Genomic DNA, 18,355 nt, shown 5'->3' on the forward strand with positions numbered 1-18,355 from the left:
TCTGGGCACAGCACTCTGAGAAGGAGCCTGGCACTGACTGCTCGAACTCTGAGCTCCCGCCCCCTGATGTGCAAAATGGCTCAGCCAGGTCATAGCCTGCCAGGCAGGTGGTTGGCACTGAATGGGTTGTGCCCTCACACCGCAGGGTTACCACTGGGTTAGTGACTGGCTGCCAGTGTGTCGCCCCTGCCAGGGATACAGGCTGGCTCGTAATGCTGACTCTGCCGTGCCCTACCTGTGCCTATGTCACTGGGTGAGTTACGCCTCCTTTCTCCCAGCTTTCTGGGCATGAGGGCATCTGCTGAGGCTCTATGGCCCAACTCCCCGGAACACACTGAGAAGCACATGCACAAACAGGTGACAATGGCTGTGATGCGAACACACTTGGGCCTGGTCTCCCTGAGTCACGGAGCATCAGCACCTGCTCTATTGTGTAGCCATGTCCTACAGCTGGGGACTTGGCCACGGCTCCAGGCCTGGGACAGACCACAGGAGCATGGCACGGTGGGCTTGGCATTTGCTGCTGCGGAGAGACGAGGCCAGGCATGGTTGGACAGCCCACCTTTATTATCCAACATTTCCCACACAATCTCAGCTAGCTCCCAGAGCCCGGCTCTCCACACGCCTCAATAAAATCTCTTCTGGAAGGAAATATTCACACCTCTAACAATGCCCCCCAAGCCCCTGGGGAACAGTGACCCTGCCTGTATCATCTCAGCCCCCTTCTCCTTTGAGCTGGGGAGAGGGATGCCCCACCCCACTTCCCTCCCACCAGCTTCCAGACTAGCAGAGCTCAAAGTTTCTCTTCTTCAGAAAATATAATTTAAATATTAACATTTATAGCGAAAGCTCCCGCAGGCCCGGCTCGCAGCGCCCCAGCCAGTTCCGGGGGCAGGACTCCTCATGGCTAATGCCCCTGCACAGGGCTTGGCTGAGCCCATAAGGGCTTCCTTAGCCCGGCCGAAGCGACTCCTTGCAGCCCCCCAGCGCGTCTCATGTCACCCCCATCGCAGCATGGCTCCCGGAGGGGCTGGTTGCAGCTATTCCCTCATCCACCTTGCCTGTCTCGTGGCCAGGAGGCACCAGGAGGAGCTGCTCCCATGCATGTTCTGTCTGGGAAAGCTCTGGGTGGCTCGGTGGGCTGATACCAGGATCCCTCTGGCCCTCGGTCTCTCAGTGAGGTGGGCACAGGGTGCTTTATGGCTGCCAGGACTTGACTCTCAGGATCTGAGGGAAGAAGCATGGAGGGCAATGGCTACCCCTGGGGACCAGTCAGTGCCTAGCCCATCACTATAGTGAACTATGAAATCTCGTGGGGGTGGGGGGAGAGGAGCTGCAGCCCCGTGCTGCACTGAGCCTGGCCCACTTGTTTCCCCAGTCCTAGGCTCACCCTGTTATGGGCACTGGAACAGCAGTGTGGGGAGAAGGGTGGCCGGGAGGCTGGCTTCTCCTTGGGGCTGGCAGGCTGGAGCTGCCATGGGCAGTGGCACAGCCGTGTGGGGAGAGAAGGGTGGCTGGGTTCTGGCAGGCTGGAGCTGCCAAGAGCCCCTGGTACTTTCTGTCCAGCAAACTCTGCCCAAAAGCAAAGAGCCCTAGGGGAGCGCAGAGCCGGGATGATGCCCACAGTTCCCCACAGCCTTGGTTAGCGTGGGGAAAGGGAGGCTCTGAGGGGCTCGGCTGGCTCTAGCCAGAGGGTTTAGCTCTGTCCCCTTTGCAGTCTGCTCCCTGTCCCAGCAAAGAACACAACTCTTGAGCTCGCTGTCTCTGTACTTCCCACAGAGCAAGGAGCCAGCTCCCCTAACCAGGAGTCTGGTAAGAAACCGGCCTGGTGCAGTGCTATCCCCTGCAATCCGAGCCCTCGGAGCCAGGGTCGTCCATGGGCACAGACCACATTCACCAGCCAGATTTTCACTAGTCCTGTGGAAGAAACGCTGGCGGTGTAAAGAGGGCGTGTGGCCCACAACTCCCAGGTACCATTGCCCCTGAGTCGCAGGCCTCTGTCACTGCACCAGGGCCTCAAGTTCTCAGCTTTTCCAAGAGGAGCCAGTTGTCTCGCCAATGGAGTCATCTTCCTCCCCACGGGCACAGCAATCCCAAGGGCCAAGCTGGCTCGTACTGCTGGGGCCAAGAGGCCAGCCTGGCCAGGTATTGCTGGGGGGAGGGTTTGCCATGCCTTTGGGCTACACTGGAGGAGTCACTCGGGACTCCTCCGCTCTGAGTGGTTATTCTCCAAGGGGCACAGGACCTGCCAATGATGACACACTTCCCTCCGGGTGCAGAGTCCCCAGGAGAGGGGGGCCCATCTGCATCAGCCAGGCCTGGCAGTGGGCAGGTCACAGCCCCACTGACTGGCAGCAAGTTCTGTGCAGGAAGCGAGAGGACAGGGGAGGGTTAAAGCAGGTCCAGCAGGTCTCGTCTTGGCCAGTGGCTTTCGGGTAGAGCTATCGGTACCGGCAGGCCAGGGCGTTAACATTCTTCACCACATAGAAGCTCATGGTCAGTGGCGGGATGACCAGGGTACGGCCAGCACGAAGGGGACGAGGTTTCAGCTCAGGAAGCATCCCGTCATCCGCCATGGCCAGCAGCTGCCCGTTGAGCTGCACGGACCTGCAGGAGAAGCACACGCAGGTCAGCGTCTCCACAGCGGCCTGGGAGCCCAGCAAAGGCGGCCAGCAGACACGGCGTGTGCATGGAGCCCGGTGGGCTGTGCACTCTGCTCACATCTGCCCAGGAGGCAGCAGCCACAGGTCTGCAAAGGCAGGAGAGAGCCCAGCACAAAGACGGCCATGGGAGGAGGCAAAGGAAAGAGCAGGTGGTGCTGGGAGCCTCTGTAGGGACTGATGCATGAGGACCATGAGCTGATCTCCCAGGGGGCTGAGCTCCCACAGCTTCAGCAGGAGTCGGGGGGGTGGTTCTGCAGGTGTTCAGCACCCCCCGCCCCAGGTCCCTTATCTGAGTGCCTCACTTGGGGCTATGGCAGTGGTGGGCAACCTGTGGCCCGTCAGGGTAATCCACTGGCGGGCCGCGAGGCAGTTTGTTTGCATGACCGTCCAGAGGCCTGGCTGCCAGCAGCTTCCAGTGGCCGTGGTTCGCCGTTCCTGGCCAATGGGAGCTGCAGGAACGGCAACCGGCATGTTCCAGGTGTCAGCTGGGTGCTCACGAGGTGCACCATGGCCTGGCCTCAGCCCTACCCAGTGTGGTGTAGAACAGCAGCTGCTGGCTGCACGCCGGTGCTGCTGGCTGCCAGGCCCTGTGCTGGCATTCAGGGCAGAGCCCCATGTCTGCACTCACCGGGCGTGAAGCCCGTCCTTGCCATGCGGCTGCAGCAGGTACTGGTGAACAATCTTATCCCGCAGCGTCCCCACCAGCTTGATTTTCTTCCGGGAGCGATGCAGGTTGATGATGTAGAGGGTGATGGATCCTCGGACATAACTATGGCTGAGAGCGAAAGTGACAATGAAGGTGGGGTTGTCTGCATGTTGACTAGGAAACCGCATCGGTTCTAGGCAGCTTTAAAAAACAGGATGTAGCGAAGAGGCCAGTTAAGCAGGGGGACTGTGCTAGGAACTGGCCTTCTGCAGAGCCCAGGAGGGGACGACACCAGCACTGCAGTAATTGGGGGCCGTCACTGTAACACTGCAGGGTTGGCATGAGCCCTCCAAAGGGAGAGAGGCTGTGTGTAGCAGGGGCAGACGCTGGCTCCCTCCCCAGATCTGTACGGAAGTCTGTGCCCTGTTTCCATCCCCCTGAGCCTAGCGAGGGTTTAGGATGAATATGTGCTGGGCTGAGCAGCATTGTGCCATGGCAGGGGCGGGCTCAGGGCCTTGATTTACCCTCTAACGAGCTCAGGGTAGCAGCACATGTCCGACCCACGTGGCCCTGTGGCTGCAGTTGTCTGCCCACATTAAGCTGCAGGCACCGTGCCGCTTCCCCTGGGTTGCAGGTCAGAGCGGGGCAGGGAGGTGGCATTTCCAGGCAGACACTGAAGGGCACAGGCCCACGGATTCACCTCCCTTGTGGTGTGCAATGGGGCAGGGCACAGGGATGTGCTGTGGAGAGCCCCTGCCCCAGCTCCCGGGTATGTGGGGATTGCAAGGGGGATGCTGAGAACAAGGTGAGTGCTCTGTGTGCCCGGGGCGCTACCCTGGACACGTCCCGAACAGAGACAAGTCATGGGTGCTCTGTCTCACCCAGCACGCAGCCCAGACAGGGGCTGGAGAGTGGGCTGCACCTATAGTTATTGGACAAGGTTTCCTACAGGGTGGGGGGATGTTGAAAGCATCTGGAATATGTAACCGAACGGCCTCCCTTTGGCCACAATAGGAACTTATGTCCGTGGAGATGGCAGCCCCCCCCCCCCCCCGTGGGACCCTTTGAAAGAGCATATCACCGATCCAGTCACCAGGCAGCTCCCTGTCAGCCGGAGGGCAGCGTAACCCGACCCTCTGGGGCCTGGGTGAAATCCACTCCCTTGATCTCCCGTTGGGCTTGTGCCCAACTCCCCCAGTCTCGCTCTCTCTGCTTGGGGACCCGCTGCCATTGCAGGAGCCTCCTGTTCTGCTCACTCATGGGGCAGCCCCATTCCCAAAGCACCTTCCGAGGGGGGCCAGTCCCCGACAGCCCCCCATCCTGCACTCCCTCTGCTCCCCCAGTGGCACCGAGTACACCTGACCCAGCAGCCCCGGGCAGCGAGCGCCAAGCCTGTCCGGAATATTTCTGGTGTGCAGCTCGGAGGCCCCACGGCCTTGCCGCCCTGGGCTCCCCGCGGAGTTGTGCAAGGAGCAGCCAAGCCTGGCCAGGGGACTGACTTGTGGGAGCTGGTGCAGTGAGCGTAGATGCGGAGCTTGTCCCGAATAACTCTGCCGGGCCGTGGCTCCCGCTGGAGCCCTGCCACGTGGACGGCCAGCACCTTGGGCCCAGCCAGGCGCTTGAACAGGAGCGAGAGCCAGTAATCCTGCCGAGAGGGAAGAATTGACACGTCACCTCCTCCGCGTCCAGCTGGGCTGGGAGCAGAGCCCACCCTGCCCCCCGCTGTATGACCCTCGCTAAGCTTGAACCATTTGGGCTGCAGCTTCCCATGCCTGGGGGCTGCCCCAGGCTCACCGCTGCTGGGACCTTTCCACCCAGCAGCTCAGCTGCACCCTAGACTCCGGGAAGGGCAAGATCCTGGGTTTTGTAATGTTAAAGGAACCCCAGCACCCCCCCTTCAGAACAGGGCCTGTGGATGGCTCCCCTGAAAATCCGCCCACATGTAGCCATGTTATAGATTCATAGATACTAAGGTCAGAAGGGACCATTCTGATCATCTAGTCCGACTTCCTGCACAGCGCAGGCCACAGAATCTCACCCACCCACTCCTATGAAAAACCTCACCCATGTCTGAGCTATTGAAGTCCTTAAATCATGGTTTATAGACTTCAAGGAGCAGAGAAGCCTCCCTCAAGTCAACCATGCCCCATGCTACAGAGGAAGGCGAAAAACCTCCAGGGCCTCTCCAATCTGCCCTGGAGGAAAATTCCTTCCCGACCCCAAATATGGCGATCAGCTAAACCCTGAGCATATGGGCAAGATTCACCAGCCAGATACCCAGGAAAGAATTTTCTATAGTAACTCAGATCCCATCCATCTAATATCCCATCTCAGGGGATTAGTCCTATTTACCCTGAATATTTAAAGATCAATTACTTACCAAAATCACATTATCCCATCATACCATCTCCTCCATAAACTTATCGAGTAGAATCTTAAAGCCAGATAGATCTTTTGCCCCCACTGCTTCCCTTGGAAGGCTATTCCAAAACTTCACTCCTCTGATGGTTAAAAACCTTCGTCTGATTTCAAGTCTAAACTTCCTGGTGGCCAGTTTATACCCATTTGTTCTTGTGTCCACATTGGTGCTGAGCTGAAATAATTCCTCTCCCTCTCCGGTATTTATCCCTCTGATATATTTATAGAGAGCAATCATATCTCCCCTCAACCTTCTTTTAGTTAGGCTAAACAAGCCAAGCTCCTTAAGTCTCCTTTCATAGGACAAGTTTTCCATTCCTCGGATCATCCTAGTAGCCCTTCTCTGTACCTGCTCCAGTTTGAATTCATCCTTTTTAAACATGGGAGACCAGAACTGCACACAGTATTCTAGGTGAGGTCTCACCAGTGCCTTGTATAATGGTACTAAAACCTCCTTATCCCGACTGGAAATGCCTCTCCTGATGCAGCCCAAAACCGCATTAGCTTTTTTCACGGCCATATCACATTGGCAGCTCATAGTCATCCTATGATCAACCAATACTCCAAGGTCCTTCTCCTCTTCCGTTACTTCTAATTGATGCGTCCCCAGCTTATAACTAAAATTCTTGTTATTAATTCCTAAATGCATAACCTTACACTTCTCACTATTAAATTTCATCCTATTACTATTACTCCAGTTTACAAGGTCATCCAGATCCTCCTGTATAATATCCCGATCCTTCTCCGAATTGGCAATACCTCCCAGCTTTGTATCATCTGCAAACTATATTAGCACACTCCCACTTTTTGTGCCAAGGTCAGTAATAAAAAGATTAAATAAGATTGGTCCTAAAACCGATCCCTGAGGAACTCCACTGGTAACCTCCCTCCAGCCTGACAGTTCTCCTTTCAGTAGGACCCGTTGCAGTCTCCCCTTTACCCAATTCCTTATCCACCTTTTGATGTTCATATTGATCCCCATCTTCTCCAATTTAACTAATAATTCCCCATGTGGCACAGTATCAAATGCCTTACTGAAATCTAGGTAAATTAGATCCACTGCATTTCCTTTATCTAAAAAATCTGTTACTTTTTCAAAAAAGGAGATCAGGTTGGTTTGGCACGATCTACCTTTTGTAAAACCATGTTGTATTTTGTCCCATTTACCATTGACTTCAATGTCCTTAACTAACTTCTCCTTCAAAATTTTTTCCAGGACCTTGCATACTATAGATGTCAAACTAACTGGCCTGTAGTTACCCGGATCACTTTTTTTTTCTTTCTTAAAAATAGGAACTATATTAGCAATTCTCCAATCATTCGGTACCACTCCTGAGTTTACAGATTCATTAAAAATTCTTGCTAATGGGCTTGCAATTTCAGGTGCCAATTCCTTTAATATTCTTGGATGAAGATTATCTGGGCCTCCCGATTTAGTCCCATTAAGCTGTTTGAGTTTCGCTTCGACCTCAGATATGGTAATATCTACCTCCATATCCTCATTCCCATTTGTCATGCTACCATTATCCCCAAGATCCTCTTTAGCCTTATTAAAGACTGAGGCAAAGTATTTGTTTAGATATTGGGCCATGCCTAGATTATCTTTAACCTCCACTCCATCCTCAGTGTTAAGCGGCCCCACTTCTTCTTTCTTAGTTTTCTTATTTATATGGCTATAGAACCTTTTACTACTGGTTTTAATTCCCTTTGCAAGGTCCAACTCTACTCGACTTTTAGCCTGTCTTACTTTATCCCTACATGTTCTGACCTCAATTAGGTAGCCTTCCTTGCTGATCCCTCCCATCTTCCACTCCCTGTATGCTTTCTGCTTCTTCTTAATCACCTCTCTAAGATGCTTGCTCCTCCAGCTTGGTCTACAACTCCTGCCTATGAATTTTTTCCCCTTTCTTGGGATACAGGCTTCCAATAGCTTCTGCAGCTTTGATTTAAAGTAATCCCAGGCCTCTTCTACCTTTAGATCCATAAGTTCTTCAGTCCAATCCACTTCCCTAACTAATTTCCTTAATTTTTGAAAGTCAGCCCTTTTGAAACCAAAACCCCTAGTTGCAGATTTATTTTTGTTAATCCTTCCATTTAGTTTGAACTGAATTAGCTCATGATCACTTGAGCTAAGATTGTCCCCTACAACCATTTCTTCTAGAGGTCCTCGCTACTCACCAAAATTAAATCTAAAATGGCATCCCCTCTAGTCGGTTCAGCAACTACTTATAAACCCTCCGAAAACCCTCAGTCTGCACATGCTCAGCAGAGATGCCCAGGGCTGCCAACTTTCTAATGGCACAAAACCCAACACCCCTGCCCCACCCCTTTCCAGAGGCCCCGCCCCTTCCCAGAGACCCCCCCCTCACTTTCACTGGGCTGGGCAGGGGGTTGGGGTGCGGAAGGGGGTGAGGAATCTGGGGTGGGGCCAGGGATGAGGGGTGCAGGATGAGGGAGAGGGCTCTGGGCTGGGGCAGGGAGTGGGGTGCGGGAGGGGGTGTGGGGTCCCAGCGGCTCCTAGGCACATGGGCGGCCAGGGAGGCTCAGCTCACTGTCCTCGCGCCTGCAGGTGTTGCCCTAGCAGCTCCCATTCCTGGCCAATGAAAGCTGCGGAGCCAGCACTCAGGGCGGGGGCAGCGTGTGGCATTTCCCTGGCTGCCCATGTGCTGGCTGCCCATGTGCCTAGAGGCCATGAGGACCCAGCAGCTGCTTCCAGGAGCCACATGGAGCTAGGGCAGACAGGGAGCCTACCTTAGCCCCAGACCTCGGCTGCGCTGCCGACCGGACTTTTAACAGCCGAAAACCAGACGCCTGGCAACCCTAGAGATGCCTCAAAGTTTTACAGCAAAAATCTCTGAAACTTCTGCCAACCCTGAGCAGGTGTCATGCCTGATGGCACGGCCGTGGGACCTGGCTGGACCTGGGCCTGCCCCACAGAGCGAGCCAGCATGATCCATCTCCGGGTGGGGCTGGGCGCCTGGCTTGCCTGCATGCTCAGTGAACCCTGGGGGTGCCCAGGCTGCAGGGAGGAGGCAGCCGGCTGCTCAAATGCAGAGGGGATGGGAGAGCAGCCGGGGAGACTGCAGCTGGAAGAGGATGGGAGAGACACTGAGAGGAGATTGGGACCGGCACCCTTTGTGGAACTGGGGCAGGCAGGCTTGGCCCACCCATAACTAGAGGCCGGCCTCTCACTAAACTCAGGCTCCAGCTGATAACACGGGACAACACAGGAGTGAGCGTGAGGTCAGGGGATGAAAAGAAGGAGGCAGAGGGGAACACTGGGCAGAGACCCTGATGGCGTCCACTGCTCCTCACAGGTGCCTAGGGGTCAGTGGCCACCGCCCAGAGGAATTCTGCCTGGAGCGATGACTGCATAAGGAGGGGGAAATAGGCCCCAGAGCCCCCGTCAAGCTTCCTCCTCCTGGCCTGGTGGATGGATGGCCATCTTGGGCAGGGCCAGGAGGAGGCTGACAAGACAGTCCCACGACGGGATGCTCCAGGATCAGGAGGTTAAAGAAATCCCTTTCCCATGTCAGTACTTATTGGCTGCGATCGAGTCACCTCTTCAGCTTCTCTTGGACAAGTTAACTAGACCAAGTTCCTGAAGGCTCTTGCTATCAGCCATGTGGTCCAGGCCTTGATTCCTGCTTGTAGCTCTTTCCTGAATCTTTCCAATTTGTATCCACCCTTTTGGAAGTGTGGACACTAGAAGTGGAGAGAGAATTCCAGTACCGGGCTCACTAAGGCTGTATACAGAAGAAATACCAGCTCCCTGCTCCTTCTCGTTATGACCTACTTCTACATCTGCGGATTATGCTCAGTCACTGGAAACTCATGCTTAACTGGTTATTAAGTCCTTTCTAGTGCCACTGCATCTCAGGATTCAGATCCCCACCGCAAAAGTGTGATCATAGAATCATAGAATCATAGAATATCAGGGTTGGAAGGGACCCCAGAAGGTCATCTAGTCCAACCCCCTGCTCAAAGCAGGACCAAGTCCCAGTTAAATCATCCCAGCCAGGGCTTTGTCAAGCCTGACCTTAAAAACCTCTAAGGAAGGAGATTCTACCACCTCCCTAGGTAACGCATTCCAGTGTTTCACCACCCTCTTAGTGAAAAAGTTTTTCCTAATATCCAATCTAAACCTCCCCCATTGCAACTTGAGACCATTACTCCTCGTTCTGTCATCTGCTACCATTGAGAACAGTCTAGAGCCATCCTCTTTGAAACCCCCTTTCAGGTAGTTGAAAGCAGCTATCAAATCCCCCCTCATTCTTCTCTTCTGCAGACTAAACAATCCCAGCTCCCTCAGCCTCTCCTCATAAGTCATGTGCTCTAGACCCCTAATCATTTTTGTTGCCCTTCGCTGTACTCTTTCCAATTTATCCACATCCTTCCTGTAGTGTGGGGCCCAAAACTGGACACAGTACTCCAGATGAGGCCTCACCAGTGTCGAATAGAGGGGAACGATCACGTCCCTCGATCTGCTCGCTATGCCCCTACTTATACATCCCAAAATGCCATTGGCCTTCTTGGCAACAAGGGCACACTGCTGACTCATATCCAGCTTCTCGTCCACTGTCACCCCTAGGTCCTTTTCCGCAGAACTGCTGCCGAGCCATTCGGTCCCTAGTCTGTAGCGGTGCATTGGATTCTTCCATCCTAAGTGCAGGACCCTGCACTTATCCTTATTGAACCTCATTAGATTTCTTTTGGCCCAATCTTCCAATTTGTCTAGGTCCTTCTGTATCCTATCCCTCCCCTCCAGCGTATCTACCACTCCTCCCAGTTTAGTATCATCCGCAAATTTGCTGAGAGTGCAATCCACACCATCCTCCAGATCATTTATGAAGATATTGAACAAAACGGGCCCCAGGACCGACCCCTGGGGCACTCCACTTGACACCGGCTGCCAACTAGACATGGAGCCATTGATCACTACCCGTTGAGCCCGACAATCTAGCCAGCTTTCTACCCACCTTATAGTGCATTCATCCAGCCCATACTTCCTTAACTTGCTGACAAGAATGCTGTGGGAGACCGTGTCAAAAGCTTTGCTAAAGTCAAGAAACAATACATCCACTGCTTTCCCTTCATCCACAGAACCAGTAATCTCATCATAAAAGGCGATTAGATTAGTCAGGCATGACCTTCCCTTGGTGAATCCATGCTGACTGTTCCTGATCACTTTCCTCTCCTGGAAACACAGTGATCTACTGTGACACTGGCAGACCAGATGCCAGCTCATGCAAAGGCCCCTAGGCCTCTCTGGACACTGACAAACACATCGCTGGAAACAGTCTGCCTCACTTGTGTGTTAGTGTTGTTAAAACAGACATTAGTGTTGGAAGAATGTGGTTAGTGTTCAGACATTATGAAATACTTGTAGGATGCTGATGTATTAATCTTTCCTGGAATAGCTGTGTTCCAGGTTAAGGCAATATTTAAGCGTTTGCTCTGTAACTATAAAAGTGTTTGCTAAAACAGTAAAACTCCACAGTCAGGAGAGACGCGTCACCAAGTGTGAAATGCTAGTTTACCACAAGAGGTGACATCTTCTCCCCAACAAGAGAAGGCGCAAGAGACACCAGACAAGCCACTGTGGAACATCAGTGGATAAAACTTTGTTGATTGTTTCTGCCACACCCATGAAGAGGGCACGTGCACAAACCCTTTTCCCATCATAGCTTGAATGCCGGGAAAAGGGCATGAAAATCCCTGTCAAGGAAGAATTGTTCTCTCTATGCAGCTTGGAATGTGGAGATGTGATATATCTAAGCATAAGCAAGGGATCCCCAAGCTGCCTGGCTCAGGTAAGCCCTAAGGGACATATAGCACTTGCATATTATAGCACCATCTATTACCTTTTGGACCCTAAGACTATATGTCATTTGTGTTGGGGGGGCGATGGGAGTGTTTACCTCTTTTAACCTTGTCAATAACTCTCATTTCTTTTTCCAAGTTAATAAATCTTTAGTTAGCATTACAGGATTGGCTACAAGCATTTTCTTTGGTTTGAGATCTGAGTACAATTGACCTGGGGTAAGAGATGTGTCCTTTGGGACTGGCGGTAACCTGATACTGTTGTGATTTTTGGTGTAAAGTGACCATCTATCACATAGTCCAGCTTGCCTCGGTGGCAAGTAGGCAGAGTGCCAAGGGACTGTCTGTGACTCCATGGTCAGACTGTTATAATGCTTTAGGAGTTCACACTTGTCACTGGGTTGGTGACAGCTAATTATAGACCATATGAGCAGTTTGGGGTTTGTGCCCTGCTCCTTGTCAGTCTGCCCTGAAGTTGGCTACTCCAGAAGCGTGACACTTACACTCTGTTCCTAGGTGTATGACCTTGCCTGCAGCTACTCAAGGAATATTTCCAGCACACCTCTGACCAACATATTAACCCACAGAGACCTTCCTGCCAACACTACAAAAAGAAGGATTCTGGGTGGACTCCTCCTGAAGGTTGAAACAGCAGCCTGGATTTCTACATAGACTGCTTCTGCCGATGTGCACGAGCTGAAATTGTGGAAAAGCAGCATCGCTTACCCCATAACCTCAGCCATGCAGAACACAGTGCCATCCACAGCCTCAGAAACAACTCTGACATCATAATCAAAAAGGCTGACAAAGGAGGTGCTGTCATCATCATGAATAGGTCGGAGTATGAACAAGAGGCTACTAGGCAGCTCTCCAACACCACTTTCTACAAGCCATTACCCTCTGATCCCACTGAGAGTTACCAAAAGAAACTACAGCATTTGCTCAAGAAACTCCCTGAAAAAGCACAAGAACAAATCCGCACAGACACACCCCTAGAACCCCGACCTGGGGTATTCTATCTGCTACCCAAGATCCATAAACCTGGAAATCCTGGACGCCCCATCATCTCAGGCATTGGCACCCTGACAGCAGGATTGTCTGGCTATGTAGACTCCCTCCTCAGGCCCTTCGTTACCAGCACTCCCAGCTATCTTCGAGACACCACTGACTTCCTGAGGAAACTACAGTCCATTGGTGATCTTCCTAAAAACACCATCCTAGCCACTATGGATGTAGATGCCTCTACACCGACATTCCACACAAAGATGGACTACAAGCCGTCAGGAACAGTATCCCCGATACTGTCACGGCTAACCTGGTGGCTGAACTTTGTGACTTTGTCCTGACCCATAACTATTTCACATTTGGGGACAATGTATACCTTCAAATCAGCGGCACTGCGATGGGTACCCGCATGGCCCCACAGTATGCCAACATTTTTATGGCTGACTTAGAACAACGCTTCCTCAGCTCTCGTCCCCTAATGCCCCTACTCTACTTGCGCTACATTGATGACATCTTCATCATCTGGACCCATGGAAAAGAAGCTCTTGAGGAATTCCACCATGATTTCAACAATTTCCATCCCACCATCAACCTCAGCCTGGACCAGTCCACACAAGAGATCCACTTCCTGGACACTACGGTGCTAATAAGCGATGGTCACATAAACACCACCCTATATCGGAAACCTACTGACCGCTATTCCTACCTACATGCCTCTAGCTTTCATCCAGATCATACCACTCGATCCATTGTCTACAGCCAAGCTCTATGATATAACCGCATTTGCTCCAACCCCTCAGACAGAGAGAAACACCTACAAGATCTCTATCATGCATTCCTACAACTACAGTACCCACCTGCTGAAGTGAAGAAACAGATTGACAGAGCCAGAAGAGTACCCAGAAGTCACTTACTACAGGACAGGCCCAACAAAGAAAAGAACAGAACGCCACTAGCCATCACCTTCAGCCCCCAACTAAAACCTCTCCAACGCATCATCAAGGATCTACAACCTATCCTGAAGGACGAGCCATCACTCTCACAGATCTTGGGAGACAGGCCAGTCCTTGCTTACAGACAGCCCCCCAATCTGAAGCAAATACTCACCAGCAACCACACACCACACAACAGAATCACTAACCCAGGAACCTATCCTTGCAACAAAGCCCGTTGCCAACTCTGTCCACATATCTATTCAGGGGACACCATCATAGGGCCTAATCACATCAGCCACACTGTCAGAGGCTCGTTCACCTGCGCATCTACCAATGTGATATATGCCATCATGTGCCAGCAATGCCCCTCTGCCATGTACATTGGCCAAACTGGACAGTCTCTACGTAAAAGAATGAATGGACACAAATCAGATGTCAAAAATTATAACATTCAAAAACCAGTTGGAGAACACTTCAATCTCTCTGGTCACTCGATTACAGACCTAAGAGTGGCTATCCTTCAACAAAAAAGCTTCAAAAACAGACTCCAACGAGAGACTGCTGAATTGGAATTAATTTGCAAACTGGATACAATTAACTTAGGCTTGAATGGAGACTGGGAATGGATGAGTCATTACACAAAGTAAAACTATTTCCCCATGGTATTTCTCCCCCCCCCCACTGTTCCTCTGATATTCTTGTTAACTGCTGGAATTAGCCTACCTTGCTTGTCACCATGAAAGGTTTTCCTCCTTTCCCCCCCCTGCTGCTAGTGATGGCTTATCTTAAGTGATCACTCTCCTTACAGTGTGTATGATAAACCCATTGTTTCATGTTCTCTGTGTGTGTATATAAATCTCTCCTCTGTTTTTTCCACCAAATGCATCCGATGAAATGAGCTGTAGCTCACGAAAGCTTATGCTCTAATAAATTTGTTAGTCTCTAAGGTGCCACAAGTACTCCTTTTCTTTTTGCGAATACAGACTAACACGGCTGCTACTCTGAAATGTGAATGTTGTTTGACAAGGCCTCTTACCCAGCGATCCAGGCCAGTCTGTAGAACTGACCTGTCCCCATCATTATTTACCACTCTATCAGTTCTGCAGTCATCTGAGAATTTTACCATCAATGGTTTTAAATTTTCTTCCAGATCATTGATAAAGAAATTGAATGGCAGTAGGCCAAGGACACCCCTGTGCGACCCCACCAGAAACACCCCAGTGGATGACGATTCCCACTTACAATTACTTTTTGAGATCTCTCATTTAATCAGAGTTTAACACAGGCTACAATGGTTTTGCAGAGTGCTCTCTAAGGGGTTTTAATCGGAAGGTCACACAGGGCTAAGCCCAATGCCTTACAGAGATCTCAGGCCTTGTGTAGACAGTGCAGTAAAGTGCTCTGGGGGTGTGATTTGTAAAGTGTTCTAACTGCTGGTGTGCTCTAAAAGATAATCTCGTTTGTTAATGTGAACTAGGTACCTTTTAGAGCATGCCAGCAGGGTCTATGTGGGGGGAGGGGCCCTTCAGCTGTGAGGACAGAGCCAGTCACAGATGTAACATTGGACTAAGCTAACAGAAAGGAATCGGCTCAGGTATTGGTCCCCGAGGAAGGGAAGAAGCTTTCTTGCTGAAACTACTTTGCAGAGCCATTAACCTGTGCTGGCCCTAAGGCCCTCGGTGGAGCTGCAGGCAGCAAGCACCTGAACAAAGAAAGCAGCTCAGTGCTTCCGCAGCTTTTCTGGCTGGGAAATCTGATTTATGGGCCGGAAGGGCAGCTGCCTCAAGTGATGTGATTTGTAGACTTAGGGCCGACCATATCTACCGAGTGCCATGGGGCCAACGAGGGCCCAAGAGCTTTCCATTAGACAAGGAAAACCCAGAGGGTCTCATTTTATCTCTCTTCACCCTTTAATTCATTGCAGGAGCTTTTAAAAACTTAAGCTGTTGGAAATGGGGCTGGTTAATCAGCCCTTCAGACAGACCTATTAACCAGATCCTCCTGTCTCCAACATGGTTACAGCATAACCCCCTGACCTCTCCTAGACAGAGCGAAGTTGCTTGGCAGCACGGCTGCGTTTGTTCAGTTGAGCACTAATCACATGTAGCTGTGACCAGAATGCTAGTAACAGACCCATAGCTGCTCAGTCCCTCAGGCTGTAACCAGCAGAAGCAATTGAATATCACATGAAAGCTCTGGACAGCCCCACTGGTGCACAGCCAACCAGCCCATCTCGTGCCCAGGACAGAACAGCATGCACACCTGCCTGCAAAGGGGACAGCGACAGCCAGTGGTTTGCTTCTGGGCATGATACACTTGTGGGGATCTTTGTGAGACACGTGGCAAACGGCTCCCACTCCAGCATTCTTGTCGGGACAGGAGAGGGCCCCTTTCCAGCGGGATCTTAATCCCACTGGCTGAATGTGTCACTAGCTCCCTCTATCCTTCCTTCTCCAGAAACAAACAAACGTGAGCCCAAGACACATTTATACGTTGGGCTTCAGTAACTTGCTCCTCATGTCTATTCCCCAGGCAGTCAGTGGCACTTTAAAAACCTTGCAACAAAGCCCGTTGCCAACTGTGTCCACATGTCTATTCAGGGGACACCATCATAGGCCTAATCACATCAGCCACACTATCAGAGGCTCGTTCACCTGCGCATCCACCAATGTGATATATGCCATCATGTGCCAGCAATGCCCCTCTGCCATGTACATTGGCCAAACCGGACAGTCTCTATGTAAAAGAATAAATGGAGACAAATCAGACGTCAGGAATTATAACATTCAAAAACCAGTCGGAGAACACTTCAATCTCTCCGGTCACTCGATTACAGACCTAAAAGTTGCAATTCTTCAACAAAAAAAGTCAAAAACAGACTCCAACGAGAGACTGCTGAATTGGAATTAATTTGCAAACTGGACACCATTACATTAGGCTTGAATAAAGACTGGGAGTGGATGTGTCATTACACAAAGTAAAACTATTTCCCCATGTTTGTTTCCCCCCCATACTGTTCCTCACACGTTCTTGTCAACTGCTGGAAATGGCCCACCTTGATTATCACTACAGAAGGTTTTTTTTCTCTCCTGCTGGTAATAGCTCACCTTACCTGATCCCTCTCCTTACAGTGTGTATGGTAACACCCATTGTTTCATGTTCTCTGTGCATATAAAATCCCCCTACTGTATTTTCCACTGCATGCATCCGATGAAGTGAGCTGTAGCTGATGAAAGCTTATGCTCAGATAAAGTTGTTAGTCTCTAAGGTGCCACGAGTACTCCTTTTCTTTTTACCACTTGTTCTGTGAGCTGTGCTGAGTTGCTGGTGGGGCTGGAGGGGTGAGCTGTACAGCCAGGCACTGGAGCTGGGGAGCAGTCACACGGGCTGCGTCTCCTTGGGTCCCACCAGCTGAATTCCCTCTCTGCTGGTCCCACCTCGCTTGCTATGTCTCTGTTTTCTGGATGACGGCCGGACAGTCACCATCAGGGTGACGGAGGACGTGAGATCCATGCTGGGACACAGAAAGACCTGACTGCACAGCAGGGGACATTAAATGCAAAGCAGCAGGTTTGGAGCCGGCTCTGGCTCTTTCCAAGCAGGCCGGCTGCTGCTTCCTGTGGCGTGGAGCAGATGGAGGAACAGCCTCAAATCTCTCCTCTCATCGCCTTCATCTGACAGAGCCCAGGCCATGGTGGCCGCAGGGAGGGAGTGGAGCTGCTGAGTCAGAAGGGACAGAAACCAAGAGCGATCCCTTTGGAGTTCTCGCAATGCTTCTCTTTTCACTTCCCGCTTGGGTGGGAACAATAAATCCAGGGTGGGACGAACCTTCCAGCCACCACCTGCCTGCAAAGCCATGGCACTGGCGGCTTCAGCTGAAGCAGGCAGGTCTCCAGAATTTCATGGCATCTACCCTGGAGACACAGAACAACATCTGCAACTGAGCTGGCCAGATGTTGAAGTGCTGCTGCTGGCAGAACATGGCTGGGAAGGTCACAGCACGCCTAATGGGGGATAAGGAGAAAACAGATGGGGAAATAGATCCATTGCCCACTTCTAATGGAGTGAGAGTTGTAGGAGGAGCACACCTGGTGCCCTGCCCCCAACACCAGGAGGGAGCCGTTTAACTCCACACTGGCCAGTTCTGAAGTTTATAAGAGAAAGAGGCCTGGAAAGGCCAGAAACTCCCAGCCCCATGTCCTCCCCATTAGTCACGTGTGACAAAGCGGGAATGTTCTTAATGTTTTCTCTGAATACTGTGTGAGGCCAACTGAAGGTGCTGGAGAACTAAGAGATCAGGTGGCCTCCTGGCCCAGGAAAGAGACAAAGGCTGGAGGAGGAGTTGGGGACTGGCTGGGGACGAGGAGTGAAGTGCAGATGTGGTTGTCTGGCTCACTGCCCCCCAAAATGGACCTGGCTGAGGGGTCCTGTTCTCTGTACCTACAAGCTGTTTTAGACCATGTTCCTGTCGTCTAACAAGCCTTCTGTTTTACTGGCTGGCTGAGAGTCACGTCTGACTGCGGAGTTGGGGGGCAGGACCCACTGGCTTCCCCAGGACCCCACCTGGGTGGACTCGTTGTGGGAAGCGCACGGAGGGGCAGAGGATGCTGGATGCTCCGAGGTCAGACCCAGGAAGGGGGAAGCCGGGTGAGCTGTGTGTCCTGCAGACAGGCTGCTCCCAGAGAGGAGGCTCCCCCAGAGTCCTGCCTGGCTTCATAGGGAGCAGCTCCAGAGCATCGCCTGGGGACTCCGTGACACCACATGCTCTGCCCCTTGACAGAGAGGGGGCCGCGTGCTGCCCTCAGTCACATGGATGATGCAGCCCCACTCGTTGCTAACGTGTTCAGACCAGTGTTGCGGTGGTG

General features: G+C 51.9%; 1 protein-coding gene across 2 annotated transcripts in view; it reads right to left on the minus strand.

The window, feature by feature from the left end:
* Positions 1 to 549: 549 nt before the first annotated feature.
* Positions 550 to 18,355, minus strand: part of HPSE2 (heparanase 2 (inactive)) — a 318,946-nt gene continuing 301,140 nt past the window's right edge. The window contains exons 10-12 of one of the 2 annotated variants that reach the window (XM_043519408.1): positions 4,809 to 4,954; positions 3,292 to 3,510; positions 550 to 2,607 (exon numbers count right to left, since the gene is read on the minus strand). In XM_043519408.1, coding sequence (XP_043375343.1) covers positions 2,442 to 2,607; positions 3,292 to 3,510; positions 4,809 to 4,954 — 531 coding nt within the window. In that variant the 3' untranslated portion in view covers positions 550 to 2,441. The remainder of the gene's footprint in view (positions 2,608 to 3,291; positions 3,511 to 4,808; positions 4,955 to 18,355) is intronic. The other variant, XM_038410018.2, reaches the window with a different exon arrangement.

This window comes from Dermochelys coriacea, chromosome 7 (genome assembly GCF_009764565.3).
Source record: "Dermochelys coriacea isolate rDerCor1 chromosome 7, rDerCor1.pri.v4, whole genome shotgun sequence".
In the NCBI taxonomy this organism is placed as follows: Eukaryota; Metazoa; Chordata; order Testudines; family Dermochelyidae; genus Dermochelys; species Dermochelys coriacea.